The 26,827-nt window shown below is 58.5% G+C and overlaps 3 protein-coding genes and 1 non-coding gene across 7 annotated transcripts; 3 read left to right on the top strand and 1 right to left on the bottom strand.

Annotated features, from left to right (window-relative positions):
- Positions 1-2,656: 2,656 nt before the first annotated feature.
- On the bottom strand, positions 2,657-2,738 carry TRNAS-GCU. Its single transcript has one exon. It is a non-coding gene; the product is annotated as a tRNA-Ser (tRNA).
- A 126-nt stretch (positions 2,739-2,864) lies between these two features.
- On the top strand, positions 2,865-7,773 carry B4GAT1 (beta-1,4-glucuronyltransferase 1). Its single transcript, XM_038411143.2, has 2 exons — positions 2,865-4,290; positions 6,735-7,773. Exons 1-2 carry the CDS (start codon positions 3,208-3,210, stop codon positions 6,924-6,926), a joined length of 1,275 nt encoding a protein of 424 aa, XP_038267071.1. The 5' UTR covers positions 2,865-3,207; the 3' UTR covers positions 6,927-7,773.
- A 641-nt stretch (positions 7,774-8,414) lies between these two features.
- On the top strand, positions 8,415-17,089 carry BRMS1 (BRMS1 transcriptional repressor and anoikis regulator). Its single transcript, XM_043519535.1, has 11 exons — positions 8,415-8,570; positions 11,543-11,688; positions 12,038-12,128; positions 12,398-12,525; positions 13,262-13,341; positions 13,783-13,879; positions 14,457-14,549; positions 14,941-15,005; positions 15,769-15,808; positions 16,195-16,327; positions 16,647-17,089. Exons 2-11 carry the CDS (start codon positions 11,550-11,552, stop codon positions 16,957-16,959), a joined length of 1,179 nt encoding a protein of 392 aa, XP_043375470.1. The 5' UTR covers positions 8,415-8,570; positions 11,543-11,549; the 3' UTR covers positions 16,960-17,089.
- A 2,416-nt stretch (positions 17,090-19,505) lies between these two features.
- RIN1 (Ras and Rab interactor 1) lies at positions 19,506-26,594 on the top strand. Of its 4 annotated transcripts, none has more exons than XM_043519536.1 (10): positions 19,506-19,736; positions 20,115-20,298; positions 20,774-20,888; positions 21,093-21,165; positions 21,454-21,545; positions 22,001-22,804; positions 23,211-23,516; positions 24,167-24,298; positions 25,102-25,253; positions 25,565-26,594. In XM_043519536.1, exons 4-10 carry the CDS (start codon positions 21,131-21,133, stop codon positions 25,817-25,819), a joined length of 1,776 nt encoding a protein of 591 aa, XP_043375471.1. In that variant the 5' UTR covers positions 19,506-19,736; positions 20,115-20,298; positions 20,774-20,888; positions 21,093-21,130; the 3' UTR covers positions 25,820-26,594. The 4 variants fall into 4 exon arrangements, with proteins under 4 accessions (XP_043375471.1, XP_043375472.1, XP_038266362.1 ...); XM_038410434.2 differs by lacking the exon at positions 19,506-19,736 and adding an exon at positions 19,743-19,930; XM_043519537.1 differs by lacking the exon at positions 21,454-21,545.
- The last annotated feature ends 233 nt before the right edge of the window (positions 26,595-26,827 follow it).

Below are 26,827 nucleotides of genomic sequence, written 5' to 3' on the forward strand. Positions count from 1 at the left end.
GGAAGGGTTAGCTAGCCCTCGGGGTAATCCCTCCTCCCAGGAGTCCCATAAATCAGATCCCAAGGAGCAGTTCTGACTCTAGTCAGCTCCAGTCAGAGACCTCAGCCCAGCCACCCACATGGCTCCCTAGACCCACAGCCCCGACACTGACTAATCAAATTATACTTGTGGGCTTCGGCTGACCCCCTGCAGGTGTCAGGAAGGGAATTTTTTTCCCCTGACACATAATTCCCCCCGCCCCCTTCTTCTGAAGCATGAGAGATCAGCCACAGTTGGAGACAAGATGCTGGACAGACTTTGCCAGTGCTTGAAGATGGTTTGGAGAGTCAATTTTATAGATGCCTGGCAGGTGTCTTGGGCTTAGTTTATGCTAAGGGCTGGTCTCCACTAGAAAATTAGATGGACATCACCCAGGGGTGTGCAAAATCATTAGAGAGACTTAAAAAGCTCCATCTGTTCATCTTACCAAAAAGGAGAGGTGAATGGATTACAGTCTGTGCGTACATTCCTGGGGACAAAAGGCCAAGTACTCACCGGCTCTTTGACCTAACGGAGCTCTGGGGGCGACATTATAAAAAAGCTGTTGGAAAAATTGGAGAGGTTGCAGAGAAGAGCCACACAAATGAATGGGAAAGATGCTGTAGCAAGAGACAAAGGAACTCAGTCCATTTAGTGTCTCAAAGAGAAGATCAAGAGGTGGCTTGATCTAGGTGTCTAAGTACCTTCATGGGAAGAAGACACCGAATATTGACAGGCTCTTTAAGCTAGCAGAGAAAGGCAGAACAAGAACCAAGGGGTGACAGCTGAAGCCAGACGTGTTCCAAGGAGAAATAAGGCACCTGTTTTTAACAGAACAGGTAATTAACCAGCGGCACAAACTGCCAAGGGAAGTGGTGGATTCTCTATCTCTTGAGGTTTTCAAATCCAGCCTGGCTGCCTTGGGGGAAGATGCTGTAACCAAACCCAAGTGACCGGGCTCAGTGCAGGGGTACCAGTGACAATCTCTGGCCTGGGCCATACAGCAGGTCAGACTAGATGATCTGCTTGCCCTTTTTGGCTTAAACTCTATGAATGAAGCCATAAATATTCACAGGTCAGGCTACTTTGATGCCAGCTGTACCCTTGGGCTCCTCTTAGCTGCTACTGCTCAGGGCCCCTATTCTGTTCAGCCTAATTCTTTGCCAATCTTCTGCTGTTTGCTGGACTCACCCCCCGCCTCAGCTTCCCAGCCAAGAAGGAGTTAATCTGAGAGTTTCACCTAGCCCACCCTCTTGGGAGAGTGAGTCTGTTGGGTCTTAGCCCTATTCCTTGCAACACAGGGGCTCATGCCACCCCCACACCTGCCCCCATCCCCCTCACAGACCCCAAGCCCCCACCTTCTTCTCTTAGATGGGATTCCTGCAGGGAAGAGGGGATACCCCATGCTGGGGCTGCTCTGTGGCCCCTCTCCAGGATCTGTGATGAATTGAGAGGGGGCTGGTGGTGGTGATGGGGAATGGTGGGGTACTATGATGGCATTGCCTGAAGCAAAGCATCATATAAGAACAGCCATATTGGGTCAGACCAATGGTGCATCTAACCCAGTCTCCTGTCTGCCAACAGGGGCCAATACCAGGTGTTTCCGAGAAAGTCCATGGGAGGGATATGCCCCCCAGCATGCTGTACTCAACATAATCACAAACTCTGACATGGAAAATAGATTCCTGACTTCTGTTGCCAGGTCTTGGAGGAGGCTAGTGGTTAGAGCAGATGGGCAGAGAGCCAGGACTCACTGGGTTCCAGCCCCGTTCAGCCACTGATTGTCTAGGTGTGTTCCTCCCCACCTCTCTGCCTCATTTGCCACATCTTTCAAGGGGAAGGACACACTGAGGCTCCACTTATGCTTAAATTGCCTCTACTTCAAGGGGGCTGAAGCACACAGCTGACGTGTGGACTCTGTGCCGTGGCGCAGGGGCTGAGTTTGGACACTAGTCATTCAGTGGTACATTAATGACAGCCCCAAATCCCAGCTTTCCTTTCCAAAACCACCTCCTCTTGGACTCCTCTGGCTCTTGGGGACTCCCTTCCCCCAGGCTGATCCTTTTATTCATGTGATGCAGTCCCCTCTGGGAAGAGTCCTGAGTGGAGATTTCTAGCCACCCCCCAATTTCCCCAGCCCCCCAGAATGAGGAGGAACATCCATCCCACCCAGGGGTCTCCCATTCGGCCCCTCCTGTGAGTGACAGATCCCCTGCCGTCTTCCTTCACCTAAGCGAGGGTTGTTGGCCGCCCTACCTGCACCCCACGAATTGCTCGCTTTCATATAACTAGGGCAGTGTATTGGGGAGTCTAATACAATTCTCAGCCCACCACCCAATAGGCCCCCCCATTCGATCTACTGTGGGTTATCGGGGTTCCAGTGTGTCATTTCACCCACCCCAAATGCACCCGTTGGGCCCCCTGATACTGAGGGGGGATTTTATTGCACACCTCTCCCCGCCAGCGTTAACCCCAGGGGCTGAGAGGAGACTTTAGTGCAGGAACGGAGGAAGAATGAGCCAAGTTGGACAGCAGACGCAGCTCTCAGTCCCTTAAGGCTGCGAACACCCCCCACCCCCTTTCTTCCAGAATCAGTCCAGAAAATAATGCACGTTGACCCTTCTTCTCAAAAAGGGAGCGACGAGGGTGGGATTCGAACCCACGCGTGCAGAGCACAATGGATTAGCAGTCCATCGCCTTAACCACTCGGCCACCTCGTCTCTCGCGTTGGGCTCCTTCTGCCATCCCAGCCATACCCCTGAGAGTGTGCGAAGGAGGGCACGAGTGCACAGCACGGGGAGGGTCTGTGTGCAGGGGGTTGATTCCCCCCGCGCTGCCTTTTGCACACACCCCCTTGCCCGGACACCCTCCCCTCCCCACCCCCGCTTGCCCCATCCGAGCCGGGCCCGGATGCCGCCAGGGGCGCGCGAGCCAGTACCGTGCAATGGTCAGAAAACCACCCGCCCCCGAAACTCCCCCGGCGCCCCCTGTCCGCAGCGGGCGGGGCGCGGTGGCGAGCCCGCCTGCAGTGGCTCCTCCCTAGGGCAGGTGGCGCGCTGCCGCAGCGACGGGCGCCTCCATTCCCGGCCCCCGGCCGGCTGCATGGAAGGGCCGGGAGGTGCGGCCGCCCGCTGCCTGCGCCGGTCCCCCCTGGCGAGCATGGGCGCAGCGCGCCGGGCCTGAGCGGGGATGCAGGGCCCCGCCAGATGCTCCTTCTTCAAGGCGCTGCTGTGGGCGCTGGCGCTGCTGGCCCTGCTGCAGCTGCTCTACCTGTCCCTGCTCTCGGGGCTCCACGGCCGCCAGCAGCGCTCCCGCTACTCGGAGCTGTTCGGGGGGCGCCGGGGCGAGGCGCCCGGCCGGCCCAGCGAGCAGCAGAAGGAGCAGCTGAAGCGCGCCCTGGCCAGCGGCGGGCGGCTGGATGCCAGCGGGCAGTACCGGATCTACGCGGACATGCTGGGGCCCCCGGAGCGGGCGGGGCGGGCGCCCGACCTGGTGCTCGCCACCCACACCAGCCTGAGCAACCTGCACCAGCTGCAGGAGCTGGTGGGGCGCTGGCAGGGCCCGGTCTCCGTGGCGCTCTTTGCGCCGGGCCCCGCCGAGGTGCGGCTGGCCACGCTGATGCTCTACGCTCTGGGGGCGCTGTGCGGGCCAGTGCGGCAGCTGGTGAGTGCCCACCTGGTGTGCCACTCGGGGGACCTGGCCGCCTTCCCCGAGCTAGAAGACCGGGCGGAGTTTGTGCGGCTCAAGGCCTGTGGGGATGTCTTCGCCAAGCTGGCACGGGCCGGGGCGGGCCGGCGTAACTATGCCCTGGGCGCCAATGCCTCATACCCCAACAACCTGCTGCGCAATGTGGCGCGGGAGGCGGCCACGGGGCACTACACGCTCGTGCTGGACGTGGACATGCTGCCGAGCGAGGGGTTGCGTGAGGCCTTCCTGGCACTGGCTGCAACCTTGGGTGCTGAGGGGCCATCAAGCGTCTTCGTGGTGCCCGCCTTTGAGATCCGGCACACCCGGCGCCTCCCAGGTGCCAAGGCCGAGCTGCTGCAGCTCTATCAGGTGGGGGAGATCCGGCCGTTCTACGAGGAGCTCTGCCCACGCTGCCAGGCCCCCACTAACTACTCACGCTGGCTGAACCTCCCTCCGGGCAGTTCCCTGAACATTGCCTACACCGTGGAGTGGAGGGACCCCTGGGAGCCCTTCTACATCAGTGCCAACTCTGTGCCACCCTATGATGAAAGATTCAAGCAGTATGGGTTCAACCGCATCAGCCAGGTACCTGCTTCACCGGGCATGGGGAGGCATTTGTGCCGTGGGAGCCAGCCCCAGATATACGCCCAGCCACCCCAAGAGATGGAGCAGGGTGTCTTTGACCTGTGGCTGAAACAAGTCTGGGAAGTCTCAGCCAGGTGCTCTCTTGATCACTCGGCACTTCAGGCTATGCTCACTGAGCCTCATAGAGGGCACCCGAACACAGGCCTGCTGCAAGGATATTTTGCACCCTAGGCAAAACTTCCGCCTTGCATCTCCCCCCAACAACCTCCGAAAACTAGTAAACTTAGCATTATAAACAGCCTGTCAGAGTGGTTAATGGCTGTTGTAATGTTTCTTTTTTACCTTTAAGGTGTTTCAATTGTTTGCCATTGCCTCTGATGGTGTCCCATTCAAAGTCTTACTATTGTGCAAAGAGAAAAGGAGTACTTGTGGCACCTTAGAGACTAACAAATTTATTAGAGCATAAGCTTTCGTGAGCTACAGCTCACTTCATCGGATGCATTTGGTGGAAAAAACAGAGGAGAGATTTATCCTCTGTAAATCTCTCCTCTGTTTTTTCCACCAAATGCATCCGATGAAGTGAGCTGTAGCTCACGAAAGCTTATGCTCTAATAAATTTGTTAGTCTCTAAGGTGCCACAATTACTCCTTTTCTTTTTGCGAATACAGACTAACACGGCTGCTACTCTGAAACCTGTTATTGTGCAAAGCTAAACAATTGAGCCTTGCCAGCCAGGTTCGGCAGGGTGACAAATCCCCCTTGCCCCAAAGGGCCATTATCTCCTGGTGACTAATTTCTACTCCAAGTCTGTAAAGCAGACTTTTAAGGTAAATACATTATTCCTTCAATATTACCTATGCACACATCTCACAAAGATTCTCACTCTTGACAAGTTACCAGCTTTGTGTAGATCCCTTCCACATTCCTCTTTGTGGGTAAGTGCCCTGTAAGACACATGTGGGGTGCAGTGAGTTTGTCAGGCCTGCAGTGACAGCTGTTTGTGAAGATCGGGGGCCCTTTGCCAAGGGGTGCTGGTGTCACAGTGAGCTTGGGGTGGCTGACAGTATGGGGCAGGGCACTGAAGCTGGTGGGGCAGGTAACACTCACTGGGCTGGGGGGCAGGCGGTGCTGGGGTGGGGCAGGAGCAAGTATTTGTCAGTCTCCAGCGCTCGGGCTGCACCAGGGCCAGCAGCCTCTTCACCTCAGAGTCTCCCATGCTTGCCTGGGGGCCACTCCTCCTCTCAGGCCGCCGAGGAGGATGCGAACAGGGGGCGCTGGCGCGGAGGAGATGCAAGGGACCGGGCTCAGCTGGGGCCCCACACCTGCTGGCTGAGACCAGCAGGAACCGGGTGCTGCTCGGGGGGAGCCGGGTGGCCCAAGCCCAGGGCGCCTACGCTCCCCACCTGCCCCTGCTGCTGCGGAGGCTGCTGCCTCCCTGGGCTCTGGCCGCCTGGCTCCCCCCATGCGGCACCTGGTTCCTGCTGCTCTCGGCCAGCAGGTGCAGGGCCCCAGCCGAGCACGGCCCCTTGCGCCTCCTCCGTGGCGAAGCCCCCCGCCCGCGTCCTCCAGGGTGGCCATGGCGGCAGCGGCTGGGGAGCCTGAGAGGAGGAGTGGCCCCCAGGCAAGCGGGGGAAACTCCGAGGTGAAGAGGCTGCTGGCCCTGGCGCGGCCCAAGCGTTGGAGACTGACAGGTACCTGCCCCTAAGCAATAGTGTAAAAAATATTTTGGGGTACCGCTTTTTGGCACCCCCAAATCTTGGCACCCTAGGCGGCCACCTAGTTTGCCTAGTGGTTACACCAGCCCTGCCCGAACATGGCCCTGTGAGACACATGGCCAGGGTGTGAGAAGTGAATATTTCCTTCCCGGCAAGGGAGCTTTGGCCCTGATCCAGCCCTAGGTCAAGGGTACTTACTGGCTAGGGGGGAGAAACAGCACAATGTAGGGGGCAATGTGCTGCAGGAAGAAGGGTGGGGGGTTCAGTAAGAGGTGCTTTCACCTTGCAGTCAGTACTGTTCCCAATGCGAGGGCTGCACCAGGGTTGCCATACACCCTGAAGTGCCATCTGTCCAATGAGATGTAAAATGGGCCTTGGCCCCTTGTGCTTACTAATGACCATTTGTCCCTTTTCCTACAGTTTCCATCCAGTGGAGAATTTCCAGTTCCTGTGCTGAACTGTAGTGCTCTGTGAAGCTGTGAAATAGCCCTCATATCCCACACTGTATCTGAACACTGGGTGAGGGATCATTGTATAAAACAGCTCCAGTGCCCCACCCCAGAGGTGGCTGCATCTTAGTCCCAGGAGAAGGATCCCTGTATAAATAGCCCCTGCAGTTGACTCTAGAGGTGGCTGCTTTTCAGCCTTCAATGTAACAGATTTCGGAGTCTGGTGGGGGTGGGGATTACCCTGGTCTCTCCTTCACAGCTCTCCTGTTCCCTTTCACAGGCATGTGAACTCCATGTGGCTGGGTACAGTTTCTCAGTACTGAACAATGCTTTCCTGGTGCACAAGGGCTTCAAGGTGCCGAGCGAGTTCCATGCACAGAAGGATGCTGAGAATCAGCGCAATAAGGTGCTCTTCCGCCAGTTCAAGCAGGAGCTGAAGCTGAAGTATCCTGGCTCACTGCACCGGTGCTGATGGTCCTGCCATCTCTGGCACAGCTCCTCAGACCTGCCTTCCCCATGACCCTTCATCTGTAGCTTTGGTGTCATAGTGTTTTTAGAGGGCCCTGCCCAATCTGGGCCTGCAATGCCCCCCCTTTCCACTGAGTCATTAACTCCCATATTGGACAGAGGTTTATAGTTAGGAGGGATTCTTTCCAGCCACATCACACTGGATCCTTCACCTGCCCCAACCTGTTGCTGGGGTCATGGATTACTGTATCCCCCTCCCCCAATATACTTCAGCATCCTTCTCCCCAATTTCCCATTGAACAGCAGGCTGTCAGAACAGAGGACCTCCCGTCCCGGCCTGCGGCCTGTGTGGGCAGAGGACAGCTGTTTCCTCCCTCAGCAGCTCCCTTGTTATGATTCTTTCCCTTCCTGAGCAGGGAAAAAGGAGCTGTTCTGGACTCAGCATCCCCCTCTCCATTTCTGTAGGTGGCTGTGGGGTGGGAGCTAGTATAGGGATGAGAGAAGGGGGGTGGGGAGTCAGGACTTATGGGATCTTTTCCTGTCTCTGAGAGGAGAGTAGGCTCTAGTGGTTAAAGAATGAGGGGCTGAAAGTCAGGACTCCTGGGTTCTGTTCCCAGTTTTGTCACTGATTCTATTTGCCCTCCACCAAGTCCCCTCCCCTTTCTGCACCTCGTTTTTCCCCTTTGTAAAATGGGAATTAACGCACTGACCTACCTCCTGAGGGCAGGGGGCATGAGGTTTAATTTATGGCTCTTACCCCACTGTAGGAAATGGCCTGGCATTCAGTCCCCCTGAGTGCGAGCCTTGGCTTAGAACAATAAAGTACTGTGGAGGCCAGGGGCATCTCCTCATGGCTGTGTCCTGCTGTGGGTCCTTTCTGTGGTGCTGGGGGCAGTGGCTGGAACTTGTCTATCCCACACAGGGCTTGGCTCACTAGATATGGCACTGGTGGGTGGTGCTGACTTCTTGGTGTGCCAAAGCAGGGACCCTCCTGCCTATGCACCCCATGCTGCTCAGGATGGAGAGAGGGGAGCCGAGAGCCACACAACCCTGGCCTCTCTCCAGGCACTTGGGTGATGGGGGCAGTCCCATGGGTGCCATGACAACATTGCAGTTGGGCACCATGGCAAGGGGCCAAAGGTCCTGAGCTAAGGCTGCCCTGGGACTGGGTGACAAGTGTTATGGCAACGCCGTGACTGGTGCTCTGGTGATGCTGCAATGGGGCTGCAGCAGATTGTGATGAGACTGTCCAGGAATCACCAGGTCCCCTGGTAAGGTCATGACCTGGCACCATGGCAACAACCTGACTGGGTGCCATGGTGATGTGTCACAAGCAAGTGCCCATAAGACTAGGTGCCACGGCAACACCAGTTCAGGGGATTCCCCTTAGCCCAACTTTGGGTGCATGTCGCTCACCTCACGCTAGGCTGTGGGCGTCCTGCTGCCATGGGAACATGCCCCATCTTCCGCTATCCCACAAGGCCTAGCGCAGTGGGCAGCTGGGAACCATAGAGGCAACGGCGCTCTGGCTAAGTGGTCTCCCTGATTGGCTGGCAGAGGATGGGGCGGAGCCAGTAGGTGTGGAGCTTCCGGGTACGGAGAAGCGAAGCGCCTACGGGAGGGAGGCCTCCGGCCTGGGCTCCCCGAGGTACGTGGGGCTCAGAGCAGCGGGAGATGGATTCGTCCTAGCCTCCCCTCTATGGGGTGCTGGGTGGTGCATTCCCAGCTGAGATCAATGGAAGCTGGGCTAGAGCAGTGCAGCCCAAGGGGGGAATTCGCTGCCTCCCCTGCTTCTGGAGCTTGTTGGTTCTATCCCCATTGCGATCAAGGGAGAGCAGGCCGGCCCATTGCAACCCCAGGGGGAGAACTTACCGGGGAGGCCGGCCCAGACCATTGCAACTCAAAGGGGAGGGTTGCGGCCCCCGTATTGTGAGCGCTCAATGATCCATTCCCCGTTTGAAACGCACTGGGGGCTCAGACCATTGAAGGGGTGCGCTATATCCTGCCGTCCCCCTTCATGGGAACCTGAATGGCATCTTCCAAAGCAAACTCAAAGGAACTGGAAGAGACCAAGACATCTCATGGGGGGTGTATGAATTGTGCCCTCCTGCTGTGTTTGGGGTTCAGTGGTGCCTTCCCGAGCACGGAAATAGAGCAGACTATGTCAAGTGGAGGGGGAATATATAGCAGTGGTAGGTTCCTTAGTGCGCTCAAGTGAGCAGAAGATGGGATATACCATTCCCATCGAGGGGTTGGGGGGAAGAGAGCGTCCCCCAGCATTGCACATGTAGCAATGAACCCAGCAGGGAGTTGGGTCAGACCATGGTTACAGAGCGAGCAGGGGGCTGGGAGCCAGGACTCCTGGGTTCTGTTACTGCCTCTGCCTGTATTCCCAGCATTGCTCGCTCTGCTCCCTGCGAGCTCTGGTGCCCCATGGGCCTGGATTGGGGCCTGCTGTTGGAAGTCAGGCCCCTGCTGTGTTGGCGAGGAGGGAGCTCCAGGCTCATGGCAAGGGAGCACTGGGGTCACCACGCTGGCTCCGATGAGGCCAGCACCCATCTCTGCAGAGTCCTACAATGGCCTTGCGACCTCCCCAGAACTCCTTTTTGGGTCAGGATTCCTATAATTACAACACCGTGAAATTTCAGATTTAAATAGCTGAAATCATGAAATTTATGATTTTTAAACTTCTATGTCCATGAAATTGACCAAAATGGACTGTGAATTTGGTAGAGCCCTAAAAATAATGAGTGAGGGGACAACAGTTGGGAAAAACAGGTTTAATTGTAAAGCTAGAGAAATAATGTAAATCAATTTCAAATTCAAACTGGAAATATAATAGGAACTAATGACATTTTTAAAAGTATAACTTCCTTTCCCTCACTCCTCTATCTGCATGATCTATCTAAGTGCCTAACACAAGTTTGGAAACTATATAAATGCTACTGGCAATTTAAAACTTGGTTTGTAATACAGGTCTCTCCTCTTACTTCCCATTCCCACACTTTGGAAATGAGCCAAAATCCCCTTCCCCTGGACTCCTTTGCCCATCTCCAACTTCTTTCATGTCTCCCCTTATCCTTATGGCAACCTTGCAATTTATGTCCAACACCCTCTCCCAAATGGTGCCACCTACTCCAGGAAGCATTCAAGATCTGAAGACCACACCCCGCTCTGTTTAGGGTCATTATAATCTTTATCCTCTCATTCCTTGAGACTGTAAACTGTTTGGGGAATGGACTCATATTCATTTGGCACATTTTACAGCCCTACAACAGAATATCAAGCACCAAATTCCACTTTTGTCTGTTCATGTAGTAAGAAAAAGATTTCCCAGAATTTATTGAGGCTCTAGTTTTCCTCTATCAACTGAACTGTTTCTCAGCAGAGATGGATTATGGAGATAACACACAATTATCCAAACTCTTCTATCATCAGCTGCCATTTACTTGCATTAGCAGTACAAACAATTTAAAAGACAGTTCACAAAGTTTACAAGCGTGGAGAAAGAGGAGACTTGTCTCTTTCTTCAACCCCTGGATATCCTACAGCAGTAGTTCTCAACGAGGGGTATGCAGAGGTCTTCCGGGGGTATGTCAACTCATCTAGATATTTGCCTAGTTTTATAAGAGGCTACAAGAAAAACACTAGCAAAGTCAGTATAAACTAAAATTTCATACTGACAATGAATTGTTTATACTGCTTTATATAGTATATCAGTGTTTCTCAACCTGGGGGCCACAATTTATTTTATAATTATATGGTAAAAATGAGAAAGTAAGCAATTTTTCAGTAATAGTGTGTTGTGACACTTTTGTATTTTTATGTCTAATTTTGTAAGCAAGAATTTTTAAATGAGGTGAAACTTGGGGATACACAAGACAAATCAGACTCCTGAAAGGGGTACAGTGGTCTGGAAAGGTTGAAAGCCACTGCCCTAGAAGACCAAAATAAATTAAAATAAGGAACCTGTTAATTTGTATCCACTAGAAGCAATGTGAAATTTTGTGGCCTGCGTTGCGCAGGAGGTCGGACTAGATGATCATAATGGTCCCTTCTGACCTTAGTGTCTATGAATCTATGTCCCAACACCACTGCAATAGCAGCTACCAGCTGATAGCACCTCTCTCCCTGACAGACCGACTGGGCGGCTTCATGGGGCTCCCCTCAAGGTGGCTGCAAATCAAAATGCAGTGAGAACAAGGAGTTGCTGGCTCTGGTCTGGCCCCATGGCAGGAGGACTGGCTGGCTGAGGGTGTGGGGGAGAATAAGACACAGGGCCTGTCTCCTCTAGGAGGCGCTGGCTCTGGTCTGGCCCCATGTGATATGTATTCAGGGCCCACATGTGGAACAAGTTGTTGGGCCTCAGTGTTGTTCCCAGTGGAGATTGGGGTCCACTAGTTATGGTGGCCCTGGGGCAAGGGGCTACACATTGGCAGGGGTTGGAGCTGCCCCTGTCCAGACCCATGCTTGGCACACAGGGGGTCCCATGGGTTGGGGGGCAGCTGTCCCTGTCCAGGGCCCCGTGCCCTGCATGTGTTGGAGGAGGGCAGTGGGAGGTGCAGTGAAGTAGGACCCTCCCATATCACCTGGCAATAACCCCTGCCATTGATCACCCAGAGTGCCCATGCCAGTGCACCCAGTGCCCAAGGAGGTGGAGGAGATGGAGGGGGATGGGGACTCGGCACCTGAGCTAAATGGCGAAGAGGAGGAGAGCGAGGAGGAGCATAGTGCCAGCCCTTCTGAGTCAGAGGAAGAAAGCTCAGGTACTGGGGTGTGGAAGGGGATTTGGGATGGGGCTTGGCCCTTCATCAAGGAGCAGTACTGGGGGCTGGCCCTGCTTCCTGGGTAAGAGCCATGGCCCAGCCAGGCCAGTGTCCTCTCCCCAGACTCCTGGGTTCTGTTCCCAGCTCTGGGAGGAGAGTGGGGTCTAAGTGGGCTATAGGGGGATGGGCCTATGAACCAGGACTCCTGGGTTCTATTTATCCCCAGCTGTGTGTTTGCCCCCTGGGTGAGTGTCCTGATTCTGTGTGCTTCAGTTCCCCGGGTGGTCTGTGTGTGGCACTGTGCCCAGGGTGAGCGTGGGCTGGAAGGTACATGTGCTGTGCCCTACAGAGATGGACGAGGAGGACTGTGAGAGGCGCCGCAGTGAGTGCCTGGATGAGATGTGTGACCTGGAGAAGCAGTTCTCTGAGCTCAAGGAAAAGTGAGTCCCCTGTTGACTTCTCCACCCCTGAGGTGCCTGTATCTCAGTGCCAGGCAAGGGATCCTGATATAAACTGCCCCTGCACTCCACCCCAGAGATGGCTGTGTCTCAGTGTGGGCTGACACGGTGGGCTGGGCAGGCCTGTGCTCTGCTGGATGGGGTAGGCAGAGTGGGACCATGTTGGGCAGGGCTGGTTGGAAGTGGGGCGGGGGGCAAGTGCAAGCTGGGTGGGGTGGACAGGGCTCAGTCCCTGCTGGTGCACCCTGCAGGCTATTCAAGGAGCGACTGAACCAGGTGAAGGCCAAGCTGGAGGATGTGGCGTCGGGGCGGGCAGCCGAGTACCTCGACCCCCTGGGTGTTCTGCAGAACAACATGAAGATCCGCATCGAGGTGGCTGGTGAGCTCCTGGCCCTGCCTATCTGTTATCTGTATCCCCTGCTGTCCCACAGGGGACTGATCCCACCGCTGAGGAGTTGGGGTGCCAGGGGTCAGAACCAGGGCGTGGGGGGAGGGTGGCTGTGTCCCCTGGGCTGTCCTGGTCCAGACAGGCCTCAGAGGGCAGTGACCAGCTCTAAGGGAGCAGCAAGGGTTGAAGGCTCAGGAACTGGGGGCAGCTGGGCTTGTGGGGGGGAATGACAGGGCCCAGATCCAGTGTGGCCCAGAGGTGGGGAGAGGGAAGGGTTCAGGAGAGGGGAGGATGGATGGCAGGTGGGGGAGCCGGTGGGAGAGGAAATCGGGGGAGGGGGCTCAGGAGAGGCATGGGGGGGACTCAGACCTGCAGGATGGGGTGGGAATTCAGAGGAGGGTGCTGGCAGGCAGGCCCTGGGAGGGGGCTCAGGGGTGGAAGATTCAGGCAGGTGGGGTCCAGGCCTACCTGTGGGAAGAAGGGGTGGGGCCAAAAGCGGGCAGTTGATGGCAGGGCCCAGAGGGCAGGAATTTCTCAGGGTAGGGGGAGTGATGGAGTGAGACTGGCGGGGCCCAGGCTGGTGGTGGTAGGAGGGCAGGGGCTTGGACTGAGAGCCTCATGGGAGGCTTGGGGTTAGCCAAAGTAGGCATATCGCAGGGGCTGTGGCTGGGCATGGAGGTGGAGGGATGGTGTGTGGGCAGGGGTCATTGGTCCCCCTTCTCTGTAGGCATATACAAGGGGCTATGCCTGGAGGTGGTCAGGAACAAGCACGAGTGTGAGCTGCAGGGAGCACACCAGCACCTGGAGGTGAGGGCCCCCATGAACCCCCTTTGCTCCTCCCCACCCCCCTCAGTCCCATTGCTGAGGTCCCCTGCAGGCCTGCATCTATCCCTCCCCGCCCCAGAGGGGCCCCCTGCATAAGCCCCCCGATCTTGCCCCTGAGTGCCCCACGGACTGCCCTGCTCCCGCAGACCCTCCATCTACTTCCCAGCTCCAGATGTCGCATCTGTGTGAGCTCTGTGGCTGACTTCTGCACCCCCAGCATTCCCAGGGAGCACCTGTGGGTGACGCCAACCACTGTGGGGGGTCCAGGAATGGGACCAATCGAGCCAGATGGGAGGCTGGGAGCCCACAGTCTTGGGGGTGGGATCAGGTCTGGCTGCACCTCCAGGGCCTCTCTAGTGTCCTCTGGGCCAGTGGGGTGGGTCCGTCCTGGCTGCACCCCCCGACCCCGTCCTGTCCACACAGAGTGAAAAGCTGCTGCTGTACGACAACATGCAGAGCGAGCTGCTGGAGCGCATCCAGCGCCTGGAGGATGATCGGCAGAGCATTGACATCACCTCGGGTCAGTGAGCCCTGGGCCCCCCTCGACCCCCGTCCCCCGCTGCCGTTCTCCACGTGTCTGCCTCCTGGTCATCCAGGGTGCCTCTAACCTGCTCTCACTTCAGTGTGCCCCAACAATCATTCCTCCCCTGCCACACTGCTGCTGCCCCCCACAGGGCGCCGGTGTCACATCCCCATTACAAAGGCAGCTGTATCCAGGGTCCTTGCACCCCATGGATCAGACCAACGGGTCCATCCTGCCCAGTATCCTAGTGTTGTTCCCACTTTCTAGCTCGCCACTTGTTCCATGTGTGAGACGAGTTTGCTGGGTCTCAGCCCAGTCCCTCATGGGGCAGGATCACTGCCCCCCCCCCCCCTTCCCGGCACAAACCATTCCTCTCATCCCTGTCCCCAGAGGGCACTAGCTTCCTCTGCACTGGCAGCCCCAGTGGGGAGAAAGGATTGAGTCCCCTTTGCCCCCCAGAGGCATCCCTGTATGGCAGGGGGAAGGGAGAGAGGGGGCTGCTGCCAAGCAGGCCCCTCCCCCAGCCTGGTGGGAGGGGCTGTCCTCTTACCCTTGTCCTCTCCTCCTGGGTTAGAGTGGTGGGACGACAAGCTGCGCCCCAAAAACAGCCTCAAGAAGTGGGATCCCTTCCGGCCCGCCAAGAGGAAGAAAGCACCACTTGTGTCTGATATCCTTACGTTGGTATCCCATCCCTCACCCCCGCGCTGGGCTTGGGGCAAGGACCATGCTGGTGTCCCCCCCTCCCTCCGCCCACAAACACACATACACTCTGCTGGTATCCCCCCTGCTGGCCATGCTGGTATCTCCTCCCCCAGAACAGACCCATCCCGCTAGGCGTCCCATCAGTCCTGGCCCCTGACCCTTCCAGTCCCAGTAGTGATGTTGGGGGAAGAGGGGGCTGGGATGTTTGGTCCAGGGGCTCCCCGCTCTGCGGTGCCCTGTGGGAGGGAGTCCTGTTGGCTACTGGCTGGCTGCCTCCCCCTCCCCCCCCGAGTTGATGTGAAAGGGAATGGGGCTAAATGATCACCATGGCTACATGCCCTTAACGTGCCCTTCACGCCCCTACATCGTCTACATGCTGCGGGACATCGACATCCTGGAAGACTGGACGGCCATCAAAAAGGTGAAGCTGACCCACAGGATGCCTGGGTCCTTTAATAACCCCCACTTCCTTGCACACCACTGGCCACCCCCCACAATGCCTGAGTCCCTTAAGCCCCATCCCACCCACACATCCCTCAGTGACACCACAGGACCCCAAGACCCTCACACACCCCCGGCCACCCCACACAATGCTTGGATCCCTTAAGCCCCTCTCACACACACATGTCCCCTGGCTGCCCCACAGGCTGCTTGGGTCCCTTAATAACCACCCCTCACGCACTCCCTTAGTTGTGCTGCAGAACACCGTGTCCCATAATAATCCCCCTTCCTAGCTCTGCCATTTGGGATCAAACATGTGGATATGGGATTGTTTTCATAAGTATTCTTAATATGCCCTTTAAAAAGTCACCATTTGCATAGCTGGGCCAGAAGCTGGGAGCCAGGACTCCTGGGGTCTGTCCCCGGCTCTGAGAGCAGAGCTGGGGGGGGTCTAGTGGGTTAGAGTGATGGGGAGGGTGGGGCTGGGAACCAAGACTCCTGGGTTCTATCCCCACCTGTGGGCAGAGAGTGGGCGCTGGGAGTCAGGACTCCCTGGTTCTGTTCACTGATGCTGAGTGAGTCCCTTACCCTGCGCCTTAGTTTCCCCATCTGTCACACAAACTAATGCTGCCATCCTTCCTGAGGGACCAGCATGGGTGGGGTCTGCATAGCTCTGTGAGCAGTTGCAGGGGGTGGAGCACGCTCCCTGCGGAAGCCTCTTTAATCGTCTTGTCTCCCTACAGGCTAAAGCAGCCGTGTCCCCCCAGAAAAGAAAATCAGATGGTAAGAGCTGGGGAAGGAATAAGATATGGGACCTCTCCACTCTAGGGGCACCAGCTCCAGTCTGGCCCCAGCGCAGGGAACTGGCTGGCTCAGGTGTTCAGGGAGTGGGGTGCAGGGTCTTTCCACCTAGGGGTGCTGGCTCTGACCTGGGCCCCCCTGAATCCCAGCCGTGTCCCTCCTGCCCCTTCATGGCTCCTTGCTGGCCATCTTGGTGCCCTCCACCACCCTGCACAGATCCCCCTTGCCACCTCTGGTCTCCCCCAGTGCCTCAGCCAAGACATGAGCTAACCTGGTCCTGCAGCTGCCACCTGCTGCCAGCAGGGCCCATCCTCAGGTATGTAGGGCTGTGCCTGTGCCCCCAGTATTGACCACCTCTCTCCCTCCAGTGCTGGTGAAGGTGGAGAAGCCGGGGGCCCAGTTCTCAGCCCGTTGTGAGGAGGGGCGGCTGCATTACGAGGGCGAGATCTACAGCAAAGGGCAGAGCGTTATCCTGGAGGTCGGGGACGAGGCGCCCGCGCAGTGAGTGGCCAGGGGCTGGCTGGCTGGAGGGAATGGGGCACGGAGCCTTTTCCCTCTAGGAGGTACCAGCTCTGATCCAGCCCCAAGGCAGGGGACTGGCTGGCTCAGGGGGCAGGGAATGGGATACAGGGCCTTTCCCCTGTAGGGGGTACTGGCTCTAATCCAGTCCCAGGGCGGGGGAGGCAACGCAACTGACTGTTTTTGGGGGGCTGGTGTGACCCCTGCTCTCCCCCGCAGGGCTGTGATCACGGCTGTCAGCACTGGGGAGGTCTGGCTGCGCCGGGAGGATGGCACCAAGACCAAAATCTACGTCTCACAGTTGCAGAAGGGCAAGTACTCGGTGCGCAAGGCTTGAGCGGGCCCTCTCGTGGCTCAGCCCTGTGGCTCGGCACAGGCCTCCTCCTGGAAACCAATGGCCCACGGATCCTCCCCGGCGCAGCGAGTGGCTGGGCTTGCTCTCCCCTTGCACTAGGACTCCGATGGAGAGGACTCTGGGGCCCTGCCCGGCGGGGTGTTCCCATGGCCAGCACTCCCGCCTCAGATCCCTGCAGACAGGCCAGCACGAGGCTTCACTGCTCGCTTCCCTCACTAGGACTCTGATGTTTGTAGCAATCTTGGGGGGCTGCACGTAAACCCCGGTGCCTGGGGCTGTTGTGCCCCCCAGGGAAATAGGGGTGCTGGTTCCAGGGGCTTCAGCAGGAAAAGCCCTTGGCCTCGGCCAGCCCCCTGGAAGCGTTCACATTAAAAACCAAGTGAAACATACAAACTCTTGGCCCTTTGATTCATTTCAGCATATGATGGGGAGTGGGACATGGGGCTTTTCTCTTCTAGGGGACGCCAACTCTGTTCTGGCCCCAGGGTGGGCTGGGGCTGGAGGGTGAGTGGGGTGTCCCCTTGCTGGGGCACAGAGGATCCCCAGCTCCAAGCCAGCCCCCCCCCAGCTGTGTGCACCGTCTCTTGTCTTTGAGCCCCTCCAGAACAGCTGGCCCTTAGGGGGGTCATTGCAGCATAAGGGCACCCCCTGACTCCAACCTGCTTTGATTCTAGGACACCCACCCTGGCTCCTTTTCCCCCAAGTGGCAGCACCTTTGGGATCCCCCAGCCAACTCTCCTAGCCTGCACTATTGCCCCTTCTCCAGCCTTCCTTCCCCTCGGGAAAGACAGGGCCCCCCACAGGCTCTGGCCAGACCATACTGCTGGGAGCCGCTCATGTGGCCGACAGCCTAGGGGTTTCGTGTCTGGGCCGTGCCCATTCTCAGCCAGGCCTCCCCCAGAATCGCAGCTGCCTGCACCCCTCCAGCACTCCTCAGCAGAGCAAGGGGGGTAATGAATGGGGGAATCCCTTCCCATCCCTTCTGCATAAGCCCAGCCAGAGCTGCACCCCAACTTCACAGGCCCTGGAGAGGTTACAAAGGCCTTAGGGAGAGTGGGGGACTGGGTCACGGGGTGGGATCTGGCACAGACCTGGGAACCCTGCCCCGATCTCCTTGGTTCTGCCCCATGCTGGGCTTTCAAACCCTCCTGCCAACTGCCCACAGCGGGTCTTTACTTGCCCCTCCCCACATTGGGGCTTTAGCCTGACACCCCATGAGTGATGCAGAGAACTGATCTCCTGGATTCCAACACCCCACTACCCTCCCCATGGCTCAGCTCCCTTCTCTGCATGCCCAGCTGATTGGGGTCTGGGAGCCAGAACTCCTGAGTTCTATCCAGTTTTAGGAGGGCTGTGGGGTCAAGCGGGACGGGGGCACTGGGATCCAGGACTCCTGGGTTCTATCCTCCATTTTGAAAGGACTGTGGGGTCCACTGGGTTGGGGAGGGGGGGTTGCTGGCTGGAAGCCAGGACCCCTAGGTTTTCTTCCCAGCTGGCTGACAGTGGCAGAGTCCCCTCCCTTGTTTGTGCCTCAGTTTCCCTCCCTGTATTGGGAGCTACTGTGGCCTCCCTGATGCCAGGGTGAGGGGATAGAGCATCTGGGCAGGGCTCTTGCCTGGGGACAGATACAAAACCCAGGATAAAGCAAGACCCCAGGGATGGTGCCTAGGACCCCTGGTGTCTGGGGGTGGCCAGGCAGCTGCCGAATTTGGCTGGCAACCCAGACATGCTCAGAGCCCAGCGCATCTGAGTTTGACCTGGGAGCGAAGGGAATAATGAATTAATAACGACACTGCAGGCAGCAAAGGGGTAGTGGGAAGGGGGCACTGCCAGGTAAGGGCCTGCGGTGGGGGGCATTGGGATGGGGCATGGGGCACTGGGGGAGTGGAAAGTGAGCACTGGGGACTCCACCAGGATGAGCCGCGATGTCAGCTCCGTTCACATCAAAACTTCACTCCAGACAGGGAGGTAGCAGCCCAGCAGCTATTTATAGCTCAGGACCTGGGTTGGGGGGGACTGAGATGGTGGGGGTGGGATCTGGGAGGGAGCTGAGATCAGGGGAGGGGAACTGGGATCTGGCTTGGTTCTGATGGATATTCCATCTCTTGCTAATTTTCTCTCCCCGGCACTCCCCCCATCTACTGCCCTGCCCCCAAGCACCATTTCCCTGTGATTATACACACATAATTACAGACCTGACCTGCAGCCCTAAGATTGACTTTTCTCTCCCATCTGGAAGAGGAACAGTGTCTAGTGGTTAGAGCAGGGTGGTGGGAGCTAGGAGCATGGACATGGGTCGATGGGTTCTATCCCAGCGCGGGGAGAGAAGCGGGGGCAGGGAGCCAGGACTCCTGGGTTCTAGCCCCAGCTCCGGGAAGAGAGTGGGGTCTAGTGAGTCAGAGCAGGGAGCTAGGACGCCTGGGTTCTATTCTTAGCTCAGGGATTGGGGTCTAGGGGGTTAGAGCAGAGGGGCTGAGAGCCACTACTCCTGGGCTCTATCCGCAGCTCTGACCGGGACTCTCGCTTGGGCAGACCCCTGCTCCGTGCCTCAGTTTACCCCTGCACAAAATGGGCGCGCTGGGAGGCTGTGTCTCCTCGTGTTCCCCCTGCCCGGGGCTGGGTTGCCGATTAGATCTGCGCCCCCGCATGGGCTGTGCCAGCCCAGAGAGCTTTGCCTTGGAAACGTGCCTGGGCTGCGGGAGGGGGGAGCCCGTCCGTCCCTGCCTGGGGCTGGCCCAGCCCTGGGCCAGGGCTGGGTGTGACGGTGAGTCAGCGCCGACTCGCGCATTCCTGGCCCGGGCCCGAACAGCTCCCCCCTCCCGCGGAGCCGGGGTCGCCGCTGCCGCAGCCCGCCCTGTGCAGGAATCCCCCTCTCCCCTGCTGAGCTCCCGGTACAAACAGCCCCCGCGCCCCACCCCAGAGGCGGCTGCATCTCAGCGCCCCGCCAGGGCTCCAGGCCCGGGGGAGAAGCGTATTCCCAGCAAGGGCCACGTGGGTCTGAGTCGTGTCCCTTCCTGCTCCTCCTGCAGCTTCCCGGTAGCGTTTCAGGGCTGGCGTCAGGCTGGGCTGGGCTGCCCCACACTCAGCCGCCCCTGGGGGGCCCAGAGGAGTTGGTACCGGGGGTGGGGGGTCCGCTAAGGGTTAACAGCAGCTCCTGTTTCTGGCAGAGGGAGCCTGTCTCTGCAGCCTGGTCACCCAGCCGAGATGGAGCCCCCGGACCAGCCAGATGGGTATGGCAGCGGAGCCTGGGAGGTGGGGGGCCAGGACTCCTGAAGTCTAGCCCAGCTCGGGAGTGGAGGGCGGGGTAGTGGGTTAAAGCAGGTGGGGCTGGGAGTCCGGACTCCTGGGTTCCATGCTCTGGCCCTTAGTGCTAGGGGCTCCCCGCCCTCCTCACAGCACTGTCTCCCTCCTCAGTCTGGGGCGCGACCCGGTGTACGATGTCCCAAACCCACACGTCTTCCCCCAGACCAGGCCAGCCCGGGGGTCTCTGAACAACGTCAGCCTCCTGGATCGTCTGCTCCTCACCCAGTCTGTCTGGCTGCAGCTGAGCCTCAACTCTGCCACGGCCCTGCACATCCTGCAGCGGGAGCCCCCCGGGGTGAGGGCTCAGGGGTGCCTCTGCCCTGCCAGGCTCATTACTGGGGCAGATGGGTCCATTGGTCTGATGGGAGGTATCAGGCAGGATGGGCCCCTGGGGCTCATCTGGGGAGGGGAATAATACTGGGCTGGATGGGTCCCTGGGTCTGACTGGGGGGTGGGGGCCAGAGGCCAAAACCCAGGCCAGATGGGTCCATGGGTCTAATGGGGGGGGAGAATCCCACACTGGATGGGTCCATGGAGCTGATGGGGGGGGGGAATCCCACACTGGATGGGGCTGATGGGGCTGACTGGGGGAGGGAAATCCCACAGTGGATGGGTCCATGGGGCCGATTGGGAGTGGGAGATCCCACACTGGATGGGTGCATGGGGCTGAGCAGGAGCAGGGAAGGGGGTGGATATTGGGAAATGTTCCATGTCCCCAGCCCAGTCCCCATGTGTAGCCCCTGCTGACAGGTGCCCCCTTCCTGCCCCAGACGTTCCTGGTGCGCCGATCGAACACACACCGACGCCGGGTGCTCTGCTTGCGCCTCCTAGATGACCTGGCCCCGGCCTTTGTCGCTAGCTACTGCCTGCAGGAGAGAGCAGCCGGTAGGGACGCATCTGTCTGTGCTGCCCTGTGCCCCCCAGGGAGCGCCACGCCTACACACAGCCCTGCGTCTGGGGCCCTACTGAGCCCCCCAGCTCCCTGCAGCACAGTGCCCCCTAGCGCTGCACAGGGCCAGCAGGCAAGTCCTGACTGCCAGGGGAGAGCGCCTCCTAGTGCCACAGGTCTGAGGGTCCTTCTCTTTGCAGGCATCTCCTTGGAGGGCTCATCCCAGAGCTTCCCAGACATGCTGCACCTGGTGGCCTCCTACTGCCAGAGCCGGTGAGTGGGAGGATGGGGAGCACCCCAAAATCTGAGCTGCATCCCAGCTCCAGCTCTCCCTTGCTCCCAATGGACAGAGATCCTGTAGTGTCCAGGGCAGTGGGGGACAGCAGAGGGGTTATAGGACAGAGGGCATTGGGGCAGCCCTGGGGGAGAGGGCAAAGGGCAGAAGGGAACTGGGGAGTGCCCCTGGGGGAGGAGGCGGGGCAGAAGGGAATTGGGGGAGTGCCCGAGGGGGGGGAGGGAGCCCTGGTACTGCCGTCAGAGCCTGATGCACTGTCCTCCTAGGGAGGTTCTCCCGGTCACCCTGCGCCTGCCCCAGCCCATCCAGCAGGCTGTGTCACACAAGGAACTGGAGGCCATTTCCCACCTGGGGCTCGGTGAGTGACACCCTCCCAACAGTCCTTCCCCCTGGACCCTTCCCTCAGACCCCCACCCCTCCCCCACATCTCAGTGGCCCCTACACTCCTCTCCCTGATCCTTCCTCTCCCTTCAATCCCCCTGGTCCTTCCCTGCCCATTCTCTGTGTGCCCCATTTCCACCCCATCCCCATTCCCCTTCCCCCATCACCCTGCACCTACTCCCTGCACCCCCTAGGTAGTTGGGAAATCCCTCCCCTCCATTCCTCCTTTAATTCCCCTCCCCTCCCCTCCCCCTGGCCTGGGGCTAGATTGGAGCCGGCAGCCCCTAGAGGGGAAAGGCTCATATCCCATTTCTGGCCCCCTAAGCCAGCCGGGCCCCCCACTTTGGGCTGGATCAGAGCCAGCGCCTCCTAGAGGGGAAAGGCCCCCTGTCCTCTCCTCGGTGCTGACCCCTCATTTCCTCTCCCGCCCAGAGTTTTGGAGCTCTTCTCTCAATGCCAAGGACCCCCTGGAGTCGCCTGAGCCCCAACTCTGTGAGGATGTCGCCCCTGCAGCTGGCCAGCTGGGTGCGATCCCCACGCGGAGCCCAAGGGAGCTGGACTGTGGGCTGGGCAGCGGGGCGCTGGGCTTCCTGAACCCCCTGTTCCAGGGAAGGGACAGGGGCTCACGGCGGGACGACTTCAAGCGCAGCATTAAAGTGCGGGTGTCCACCGAGACCTCCAGCCCTCTCTCACCTCCCCCCAAGCCACCGCCCCCCATCCCTGCCAGCCAGACAGGGACGTCCCCCACCCTGCACCGGGAACCGGGCCAGTACTCACCGCTCAGCATCTCAGGGTATCGGGTGCCCCAGCAGGCTGGGCAGCCTCTTAATCCTGAGCCAGCCGGGAGCAGCCTCCCATCCCTGCAGGAACTGGACAGCGGATCCCCCAGTGGTTCAGAGAGCGAGGGGAGTGGGAGCCCACGGGCCCCCTCACCTCCTGCCCAGCGCCGCCCCCGTGCCCCCCTGCGCTCCATGAGCGATGCCGTCCTGGCAGTGCTGGCCCCTGAGAAACAGCTGTCACGGGCTGTGGAGGGGCTGGCGCGGGACCGGAGCACCAGGCTGGGAGCCAGCGTCCAGGATTTCTTGACCCTAGTGAGGGGTGATGGGGGGAAGTGGCGGTCCAGCCACGAGCTGCTGAGCCCCATCCGGACCTTCCTGACCCACACCAAGGCCCAGCTGCTGCAGAGCCCAGCCCTGGAGCTGCCGAGCCCCACGCTGCTGCCTGACCACAGGCTGGGTGAGTGGGGCTGGGGGGAAGGATCCAGGATGCCTGGGATCTATTCCCAGCTCTGGGACAGGTATGGAGTCTACTGAGTTACAGCTGTGGGGCTGGGAGCTAGGACTCCTGGGTTCTGTCCCCAGCTCTGGGAGGCGAGTGGGGTGTAATGATTAGAGCAGGGGTGGCTGGGAGCCAGGACTGCTGAGTTCTAAGAGAAGGGTGGGAGTGGGGCAGGGGAAAGCCAGGACGCCTGGGTTCTATTCCCAGTTCAGGAAGGGGAATGCGGTCTAATGGGGACCAGGACACCTGGGTTCTATTCCCAGCCCAGGGAAGGGAGTGGGGCCTAGTGGATTAGAGCTGTGGGGCTGGGAGCCAGGACTCCTGACTCTGTCGCTAGCCCATGTAACTCACTACTACCCCGCAGATGCTGTGCTGGAACGGGCCCTCCATCGTTGTGTGCTGAAGCCCCTCAAACCAGTGTTAGCATCACGGCTGTGCAGGCGACGCATGGCAGATGGGTCCCTGGGCCAGCTTCGGGAGAACCTGCGGCTGGTGCGGGAGCGGGGCCCTGGTACCTTCCCGGCTCGGGTGATGCTGCCTAGCCCCCCTGACACCCAGCGGGCACGGCGCAAACTGCTGCAGCTTCTGCGTGCCTATTCGCCCAGCACCCAGGTGACACTGCTGCTGCAGGCCTGCAAGGGTGTCTACCGAGCCATGGGGGCAGCCCCGGGTACGGATCCCTTCATCCCTTCCCCCCTCCCCTCCCTCGCCCACGTGATGCTGCTCCTGCAGGGCTGCAAAGGTGTCTGCAGAGCCATGGGGTGGGGGGCCCCCGCACACCCTTCCCGACCACCCTAACCTGCATGGGCCCCCTGCCCCCCGTTCTTCCTCGCCCAGGACCCAGGCATAGGAGGGCATCTCTGCAGCCATAGATCTGTCCCCAAGTACGGACAATCCCCATACAGCCCCCTGTTCCCTAGCACCACCCCCATATCACCCAGCCTGCCCGCCCCTTCACCTCCAACCTGATCATTCCCTACAACCTCCTGATGCTCCCCACATCCCCATATCTGCCCACCCCCGTAACTGACCCCTGTGCCCTCCTACACCTAACATAGCCACCCTGGTCCCCCCTGCCCCTCCCTCCCCAGTCTCCCCCTCTGTACACCCTGCACCCCATGCCTCCTCAGCTTCCAGGAGCCCTCCCCCATCCCGGCCCAGCCTGTGCTCTCCATGCTACCTGCCGCTGGGAGACCCCCTCTCCCAGCTCGTGCTCCCAATGCCGCCTGCCTTCCCTACTGCCAGGACCCCCCCCATACCCCTTATGTTCCTGCTACATCCCTGCCAGCACCCACTCACATGTCCCCTCTTCCCCCCCAGATGGGAGCTATGAGGCGGACGAGTTCTTGCCGGTTCTGAGTTTCATCCTGGCTCAGTGCGACCTGCCCCAGCTGCTCATGGAGGCTGAGTACATGATGGAGCTGATGGAGCCCAGCCAGCTCCTGGGGGAAGGTAAGGGAGACCCCTAGGCCCTCCACTACCCCTTTTCCTTGTCCTGCTAAGCCAGCCAGTCCCCTCACCCTGGGGCCAGATCAGAGATGGTGCCCCCTAGAGGGGAAAATCCCTGAGTCCGCTTACTTCCCTAAAGGCGGGGGTGTGGCCCACATAATCATCTGAATGTGAGCTCCCAGTGCGACGCTGTGGCCAAAAGGGCTAAAGCAATCCTGGGGTGTGTAAACAGGGCAGTCTGAAATAGGAGAAGGGAGGTTCTGTTACCTCCGGGTGTGGCGCTGGTGCGGCCGCTGCTGGAATCCTGCGGCCAGTCCTGGTACCCACAATGCAAGAGGGATGCTGATAAAGTTCAGAGAAGAGTCACGAGAATGACTAAAGGCTCAGAGAACAAGCCTCAGAGTGAGAGACCCCAGGAGCTCGATCTGTTTAGTTTAACAGAGAAAAGGTTAAGCGTGATCCCAGTCTAAGTACCTACGTGGGGAACAGAAACGGGAGAGCACATGGCTCTTCAGTCTAGCAGCCAAAGGTCTAGCAAGAACCAAGGGCTGGAAGCTGAAGCTGGACAAATTCAGACTAGCAATAAGGTACACTTTGTAAGTGAGGGGAATTAACCAGGGGCACAGCCTCCCAAGGGCTGGATTCTCCATCACTGGCAGTGTCTAAAGCAGGGAGGGATGTTTTTCTGAGAACTGTGCTAGTTCCTCCAGGAATCAATTCAGGGCAGCCCTGTACAGAGAGAAGGGCAGCCTAGAGAATCCCCATGGTCCCTTCTGCCTGGCAATCTACACCCCATCCTTCCCCAGGTGGCTATTACCTGACCACTCTCCAGGCCAGCTTGGCCCTGCTGGGGCGTTTTCATGAAGAGGAGCCAAGGGAGCTGCACTCTGATATCCAGAGAACCCTGAGCTGGCAGCACCAGTGCCCCGCAGGGCGGCCCCCTGGCAGCCCATGCCAGGTATGTGGAGAAGTGTTCTGGGGGAGTCATTGACGGGGACTCCCTGCTACCCACCCAGTCCCTGACCCTACTCCACCCCTCGCCCATCCACTCCCCGCTCCATCCCTACCCCCTTCCTTACTCCTCCCCGCTGCTTGCACAGTCCCCCCATCACCCCTGGTGCCTCCTCAGTCCCTATCCCCCATCACCGACCCTCCATCCGCCTCAGTGCCCACTCAGACCCTGCCCCCCATCCCCATTGGTCCCTGCTGCTCTTAGTCCCACCCCCCACACCCATGCCCACTTAGTCCTTGACTTGCTCTGCCCTCCAGGACCCATGGCCTGAGAAGACCCAGGCCACCTGCAGTGGGTGCCACTCCACCATGCCTGCTCTGGGAGCCCAGGGGACGGCAGAGCAGCTACGGGGGCACCCCACAGACAACAGTCTCCCCCTGCACCCTGAAGGACAGCACCAGTCCCAGGAGCACCCAGCCCAGCACCGCCACCCTGGGGAGATGGGACCCAGGCCAGGACCCCGGCACAGGCTGATCCGTGAAGGGGCTGTCGACCTGGATGAACCCCTCTGACCTGGGATGCCTGGTTCTGTCCCAGCTCTAGGAGGGGAGTGGGACCTAATAGGTTAGAGCAGTGGGGCTGGGAGTGAGATCTCCTGGGTTCTAGTCCGAGCTGTGCTGTGACTGGCTTTATGACCACTTCCCTCTTGGCACCTCAGAAGTTTTACAGAAGTTTCCCCCTTCTGTAAAACAGGATGAATAAGACCTATAGCAGTGTGGAAGGAATGTCTGTCCCAGGTAGCCCCTCCCTGTTCCAGGGGGGAGTGGTGCGGGGGGAGCCTTTTCCTCACTTTGGGGGTAGGGCAGGGAGTATCGTAGCTTGTGACAATCACTCCTGACTTGAATAAGAGTCAGTTAAATGCCGAAAGAGAGAGAGAGAGAGAGAGAGACTCTTTCTCTAGTGATACAGGGGATCAATGTACATACACCAGGGGGATTTGCTGGCACAAAAATCTCTTCTGCTGATGTTATTTTTATAGGGCCTACTTTATTAAATATTTTTTGGGGGGAGGGATTCATTTTTATTTTTTATTCTCCCAAAAGCGACACGGCCTGGTTTGTCTGAGGCCTCAAATTTACAATTTGTTCATATATTAAAAGAAAAGGAGTTCTGTAACAAAATGCTCTTGTATCAATAGTATTGTAGGGCCTACTTTATTTGCTATTTGTATAAAAGATTTACTTTGTTCGAAGAGTGGCATTCTTTGTTTTTAACTCAAGTCTGTGTTTTTTTTTTAATTTTCTGAAGCTTCAAATATATGTTTTTGATAAATCCAACACTCTGGAACACAAAAGTCTCCTGTTGATATTATTGTAGGGTCTGCTTTATTGGCTGAACGACGTGCCATCTGTTTGGCTGTCTCTGTCTGTAACAAGATAACTTCTGAACACTGCGTACAATCAATTCCAACATTTCCAGGAATGTTCTAGGCAGCAATGGGCAAGAGCCGTTGGATGTTGGTGAAAATCAGAGAAACCAAAAGGGGGAAATGGGAGGCCCCTGGAACCCCAGCATCCGGT

The sequence above is a fragment of the Dermochelys coriacea genome, chromosome 7, assembly GCF_009764565.3.
Source record: "Dermochelys coriacea isolate rDerCor1 chromosome 7, rDerCor1.pri.v4, whole genome shotgun sequence".
Lineage (NCBI taxonomy): Eukaryota > Metazoa > Chordata > Testudines > Dermochelyidae > Dermochelys > Dermochelys coriacea.

Bases quoted from the DNA above. Each gene is read 5' to 3' on its own strand.
- RIN1 (XM_038410433.2), top strand. From the start codon at position 20,053: ATGCTCTGGCCCTTAGTGCTAGGGGCTCCCCGCCCTCCTCACAGCACT. The intron at 20,299-20,773 runs GTGAGGGCTCAG...TTCCTGCCCCAG, and splicing joins TGCAGCGGGAGCCCCCCGGG to ACGTTCCTGGTGCGCCGATC. The intron at 20,889-21,092 runs GTAGGGACGCAT...TTCTCTTTGCAG, and splicing joins CCTGCAGGAGAGAGCAGCCG to GCATCTCCTTGGAGGGCTCA.
- B4GAT1 (XM_038411143.2), top strand. From the start codon at position 3,208: ATGCAGGGCCCCGCCAGATGCTCCTTCTTCAAGGCGCTGCTGTGGGCG. The intron at 4,291-6,734 runs GTACCTGCTTCA...TCCCTTTCACAG, and splicing joins GGTTCAACCGCATCAGCCAG to GCATGTGAACTCCATGTGGC.
- BRMS1 (XM_043519535.1), top strand. From the start codon at position 11,550: ATGCCAGTGCACCCAGTGCCCAAGGAGGTGGAGGAGATGGAGGGGGAT. The intron at 12,526-13,261 runs GTGAGCTCCTGG...CCTTCTCTGTAG, and splicing joins GATCCGCATCGAGGTGGCTG to GCATATACAAGGGGCTATGC. The intron at 13,880-14,456 runs GTCAGTGAGCCC...CTCCTGGGTTAG, and splicing joins GAGCATTGACATCACCTCGG to AGTGGTGGGACGACAAGCTG.